This window comes from Oncorhynchus kisutch, linkage group LG11 (assembly GCF_002021735.2).
Source record: "Oncorhynchus kisutch isolate 150728-3 linkage group LG11, Okis_V2, whole genome shotgun sequence".
In the NCBI taxonomy this organism is placed as follows: domain Eukaryota; kingdom Metazoa; phylum Chordata; class Actinopteri; order Salmoniformes; family Salmonidae; genus Oncorhynchus; species Oncorhynchus kisutch.
This window is the reverse complement of record NC_034184.2, coordinates 74,805,973-74,812,506: the sequence shown is the minus strand read 5'-3', so window position 1 is coordinate 74,812,506 and position 6,534 is coordinate 74,805,973. Positions and strand designations below refer to the sequence as shown.

Here is a 6,534-nt window from a genome sequence, read left to right as displayed (position 1 = left end):
ACGTGGCTATTGACTACATTACCAAGGCATCTCGTTCTATTTCCAGCGCACTAGCAAACAGCAGAACAGCATTGAGCTAGCTACATCACTTTTGGATTAGCTTCAGATACCTATTTCAGTGCAGAATTAGACTTCTAACTAAGTATTTTTTTGCTGTAAGCGTAGCTAGTGCTATGAGTAGTTAATATAAATTATGTAGCAAGTAAAATTGTATTCCTCTGTATTAATTAGGTAATAAGTGGCAGCTAATTTGGCGTCAGAAATGGCATACTCACATAACCCTGATATTTTTCGCTGGAAAAGAGTTACTAAGACTAAAAAACCCACTGCAGATAAGGTACGGTGTTATTGTCAATATACTGTATGTGTGCACTGTGTGTGTGTCTAGGTGAGTGAGAGAGAGAAGTTTACCGTTTAATTTGCTACTTTTGACAGGTATGAGGTAAAGTAAAATATTGTTGAGTGTCACCTAAAATTAAAGTGACGCAAAAATCATTAATTTATTACCTCGAACTGATCTTTCAATGCATGATCAAACACTGCATGACTGCAAACAAAACTTTTAAAGGCCTGGTGCAGTCAAAAACATGATTTGCCTTTATTACATTTTTTTTGTTGATTTCCCGCCCCTTTTTTCGTGATATCCAATTGCGATCTTGTCTCATCACTGCAACTCCCCAACGGGCTCCATAGACGCGAAGGTCAAGTCATGCCTTCTCCGAAACATGACCCGCCACACCGTGCTTCTTAACACCAGCCCTTCTTAACCTGGAAGCCAGACAACCAAAGTCAGCCTGCAGGCTCCAATTATGCTAATGCCATTTTAGTGTAAGCTGTTTAAAAAGACCGCCTGAAATTTCAGCTTGTTTTGTTGGGATGGAGTTTTGGCCTGCGTGGTGACATCACCAGGCGGCAAATTATTTAATAGACCAATAAGAAAGAGTTCCAAGCTTCTCTGCCATTAACAGCTTATTTTCAATGTTCCCCTCTGCACTCAGACAGTCCAAGCTAAATTTTTACTTGAGAAATTGCTCTTTGCTCAGAATTTATTTTTTTATCATTTTAATTGAAAACAATCACAGCAAGGTACTTAATAATTGTTACCCAGAAATGATTTAATATTGAGATAAAAACAGCTGTGTTGGACCTATAAATATATTCAACTGTATCATATTTTCTGTCTCCATCTCTCAGACATTTCCTTACTGGAAGAAACCTATCGAGATGGGTAAACCATAATAAAAGTGCCCTCAAAGCTATCTTTAGAAATAAAGTGGGGCTTCACAATGTATGGATTTATACATCCCAGTGACTGGAGAAGGCTGAAGACGCCCTTACAGTTTAAATGGCCTTTTTGGTGTCGTGACTTGACTTTAATTAACATGAATCTGAAGACTGTTATTTAGCTAATTAACTATGTTTAATTGTTACCCAATTAAATTAATCATGTAACAATTAACTCATTAGGATCTGGGGCACAACGAGAGCGATTCTTTAAAGAGTTACCATCCCCCAAATTAAACTCAAAGATCTTTACCTATCACATCTATAAACAGTCAACTTATTAATCATAACCTCGTATCATATCCCCATTCTGAACAGTCGTAACATCCATGCATCTGCAAAAATCTGAGCACCGGTTATTGACTGAAGACGTAATACGCTGAAAACAGGTCCCTAGCGGAATGACGGCAACATGGCTGCTTGTTAAAGAAGAGATGAAGAGGGAGAGGGTCAGAGACACTTACCATTGGTACATTCAGAAACTACTTTCCCCTACAGTAACCATATACTTTGCACACGAACCGCCGCCCGCTTTAAGTAAGAAATCATAAATGTATTTACGTGAAATGCCTGGGTTCGCCGGAGATCTCCTTGGAAAGGGGGTTGGGCCTTTTTTGCGGCATGCTTGTAAGGCTCGGATGGTCTGAAATGGTTCCAAAAAGTCTTCTACTGTTGTCCTTCTCTGTAGTTGGCTGGTATCCAGTGACTTGTCGTGTAGGCCTGAACAGAACTATAGAGTTCATTTTCCTTCCATTCGCTCGAATATGCTTCTTTGAAACCACTGGTTCCCCAGTGGTTTGATGACAGTAGCATAATACGATGGTTTGAGCAGAGTAACAGGATGGTCCTACTTAAATTCGCTTTCGAAGATACTTTACTTGGGAGAGCTAATCAGCCATATCAGTGATTGTTCGGGAGGTAATTTTATCGTCTCCACCTCGTGTTGAGATTCAAAGTTCAATCCGTTTTAAACGTGCAGCTGCCCATTCACACTTTTCTGGTCCAATGTGTTTTTTCCTTAGCCCATCTTTTATACCTTTTGCTCGAAGGGCGGTCCTGTCAGGCTTACACGCTCTCTGACCTCACTCCGGGGCGGTGATTACTCACTGTACAAAGTTATAGAAAACAGTTATCACTTATAGCTTCTCACATCACATCCCTCTCTTAACAAAAACACTACAGAGATGGCGCCGACAGAGATGGCCGCCTCGCTTCGCGTTCCTAGGAAACTATGCAGTATATTGTTTTTTTACGTGCTATTTCTTACATTGGTACCCCAGGTAATCTTAGGTTTTATTACATACAGTCGGGAGGAACTACTGGATATAAGAGCAACGTCAACTCACCATCATTACGCCCAGGAATATGGCTTTCTCGAAGCGGATCCTCTGTTTTGCCCACCACCCAAGACAATGGATCGGATCCCAGCCGGCGAACCAAAACAACGTCGCCGTAAAACGGGCAGACGAAGTGGCCTTCTGGTCATGCTCCGGAGATGGGCACATCGCTCACCGCTCCTGAACATACTACTCGCCAATGTCCGGTCTCTTGACAACAAGGTTGATGAAATCCGAGCAAGGGTAGCATTCCAGAGAAACATAAGAGACTAATGTTCTTTGCTTCACGGAAATATGGCTCACTCGGGACATGCTATCGGAGTCGGTACAGCCAGCTGGTTTCTTCATGCATCGTGCAGACAGAAATAAGCATCTTTCTGGTAAGAAGAGGGGTGGGGGGGGTGGTATGCCTTATGATTAACGAAACGTGGTGGGATCATAACATACAGGAACTCAAGTCCTTCTGTTCACCTGACTTAGAATTCCTCACAATCAAATGTTGACCGCATTATCTACCAAGAGAATTCTCTTCGATTATAATCACAGCCGCATATATTCCCCTCCCAAGCAGACACAGCGATGGCCCTGAACAAACTTTATTTGACTCTATGTAAACTGGAAACCACATATCTTGAGGCTGCATTCATTGTAGCTGGGGATTTTAACAAGGCTAATCTGAAAACAAGACTCCCTAAATTCTATCAGCATATCGATTGTGCTACCAGGGCTGGTAAAACCCTGGATCATTGTTATTCTAACTTCCGCGACGCATATAAGGACCTCCCCCGCCCTCCTTTCGGAAAAGCTGACCACGACTCCATTTTGTTGCTTCCAGCCTATAGACAGAGACTAAAACAGGAAGTTCCCGCTCTCAATTCTGTTCAACACTGGTCTGACCAATCTGATTCCACGTTTCAAGATTACTTCGATCACGTGGATTGGGATAAGTTCCGCATTGCGTCAAACAACAACTTTGACGAATACGCTGATTTGGTGAGCGAGTTTATTAGCAAGTGCATCGGCGATGTCGTACCCACAGCAACTATTAAAACATTCCCCAACCAGAAACCGTGGATTGATGGCAGCATTCGCGCGAACCACTGCTTTTAACCAGGGCAAGGTGACCGGAAACATGACCGAATACAAACAGTGTAGCTATTCCCTCTGCAAGGCAATCAAACAAGCTAAGCGTCAGTTTAGAGACAAAGTAGAGTCGCAATTCAACGGCTCAGACACAAGAGGTATGTGGCAGGGTCTACAGTCAATCACGGATTACAAAAAGAAAACTAGCCCCGTCGCGGACCAGGATGTCTTGCTCTCAGACAGACTAAACAACTTCTTTGCTCGCTTTGAGGACAATACAGTGCCACTGACACGGCCAACTACCAAAACCTGCGGACTCTCCTTCACTGCAGCCGACGTGAGTAAAACATTTAAACGTGTTAACCCTCGCAAGGCTGCAGGCCCAGACGGCATCCCCAGCCGCGTCCTCCGAGCATGAGCAGACCAGCTGGCTGTTGTGTTTACGGACATATTCAATCAATCCTGTGAGAATGCTGTTCATCGACTACAGCTCAGCATTTAACACCATAGTACCCTCCAAACTCGTCATCAAGCTCGAGACCATGGGTCTCGACCCCGCCCTGTGCAACTGGGTCCTGGAGTTCCTGACGGGCCGCCCCCAGGTGGTGAGGGTAGGTAACAAAACATCTCCACCCCGCTGATTCTCAACACTGGGGCCCCACAAGGGTGCGTTCTGAGCCCTCTCCTGTACTCCCTGTTCACCCACGACTGCATGGCCATGCACGCCTTCAACTTAATCAAGTTTGCAGACGACACTACAGTGGTAGGTGGACAAACTGAATTGGTCCACCCACACAGACAGCGTGGTGAAGAAGGCGCAGCAGCTTCTCTACAACCTCAGGAGGCTGTAGAAATTCAGCTTGTCACCAAAGCACTCACAAACTTTTACCTATGCACAATCGAGAGCATCCTGTCGGGCTGTATCACCGCCTGGTACGGCAACTGCTCCGCCCACAACCGTAAGGCTCTCCAGAGGGTAGTGAGGTCTGCACAACGCATCACTGGGGGCAAACTACCTGCCCTCCAGGACACCTACACCACCCGATGTCACAGGAAGGCCATAAAGATCATCAAGGACAACAACCACCCGAGCCACTGCCTGTTCACCCCGCCATCATTCAGAAGGCGAGGTCAGTACAGGTGCATCAAAGCAGGGACCGAGAGACTGAAAAACAGCTTCTATCTCAAGGCCATCAGACTGTTAAACAGCCCCCACTAACATTGAGTGGCTGCTGCCAACATACTGACTCAACTCCAGCAACTTTAATAATGGAAACATTGATGTCAAAAAATGTATCACTAGCCACTTTAAACAATGCCACTTTTATTTGTTTACATACCCTACATTACTCATCTCATATGTATACACGGTACTCGATACCATCTACTGCATCTTGCCTATGCTGTTCTGTACCATCACTCATTCATATATCTTTATGCACATATTCTTCATCCCTTTACACTTGTATGTATAAGGTAGTTGTTGTGAAATTGTTAGGTTAGATTACTCGTTGGTTATTACTGCATTGTCGGAACTAGAAGCTCAAGCATTTCGCTACACTTGCATTAACATCTGCTAACCATGTGTATGTGACAAATAAAATTTGATTTGATTCATCGTTTTTCATATTACCTGCACAACACATAGTATGTAAACTTCATATATGTAGTGGGTATACCTTCAAAGTTACAGTATTTCCTTTCTAACATTTTTTATGACATCACAAAATGAGTGTTCTTTTGATCGCCTCTGACCATTCTCTACGTTATACGTTATACATTTTGTTCCAGTAGTTGCCTTTTGAATGTGTTCAGAGTTTCAGAGGGAAAAAGGTCTGTTGAGACAAAGCACATTCCTTTGGTGAATTTGGAGAGCGCAGGACTGGGTCTTCTCCCTTGATTTACAACAGGATGTGAGTTGTTAATCCCCACTAATTCTTTCCTTCCCCTCTACGGGTGAGAGGGGGTCTGATTGAAGTTATTCATTGCAAACCTGATCTGACCTGTTGGGATTCTCGTGGACAGTCATGACACGGAGATCCTCTGGTAGTGCTCAGGGTGACACAGGGATACTTGAATCACTCTTATAAGAGGAGGGAAACAATGAACAGCTATAGGAAATTAATCTGAAATAATCCTCAGACATTAGGCATTGGCTGGACTCTCTTGGTTTTACATCCACCGGTTAACCACTCTCACTGTCTGTGAAACGGTCTGAGCCCCTGCTCTTGTCATGATAAATAAGTCTCATTTTCTACAATAGCAGGTGCAGCTCAATAATGGGGAGATCAACCAATGGATGAAGGTGAGAACTCTTTCTTTCACTTTGTCCATCTTTACCTCCTGAAACCAGAGGATATTATTCTGCTATATCTGTCTATAAGGCCATATGTATTCAGGAGGTGTGCTTTTATGTCCCCAGACAGTGGAAATGGCCTCAGACATTGCAGTGACTGAGGTTTTTTCCCTGAAGAAGCCCCATTCAGTGATAAGCAGTCAGTCAATGGCACTACACAGCACAGAGCAGCTGCTGGATCATGACCAAGCATACGGGGAAGGTAGGACACACACACACACACACACACACACACACATACCTTTTTTGTGACTTTTTTTTTCCTGTAGCCCAGGCTCTTCTTAGTGATTGGATGAACAGCAAGTTGCGTCTGGAATTGGAGATGGAGGAAGAGGAGGATGTGATTGTCTCCCCTGAGAAGAACAGTCCAGAAGCCATGCCACCTGCCCAGCCTGTCTCCCTGGACTACAGCAACTTTGATGGTACAGAGACACTAACCTATACAACAACACACATTTAACTCTTAACTTCCAT

At 43.9% G+C, this 6,534-nt stretch overlaps 1 protein-coding gene across 1 annotated transcript in view; it reads left to right on the top strand.

Annotated features, from left to right (window-relative positions):
• Positions 1-45: 45 nt before the first annotated feature.
• LOC109900146 (coiled-coil domain-containing protein 191) overlaps positions 46-6,534 on the top strand; it is a 43,720-nt gene continuing 37,231 nt past the window's right edge. Inside the window, exons 1-4 of the mRNA XM_031835065.1 lie at positions 46-337; positions 5,968-6,009; positions 6,127-6,262; positions 6,330-6,482. Coding sequence (XP_031690925.1) covers positions 263-337; positions 5,968-6,009; positions 6,127-6,262; positions 6,330-6,482 — 406 coding nt within the window. The 5' untranslated portion in view covers positions 46-262. The remainder of the gene's footprint in view (positions 338-5,967; positions 6,010-6,126; positions 6,263-6,329; positions 6,483-6,534) is intronic.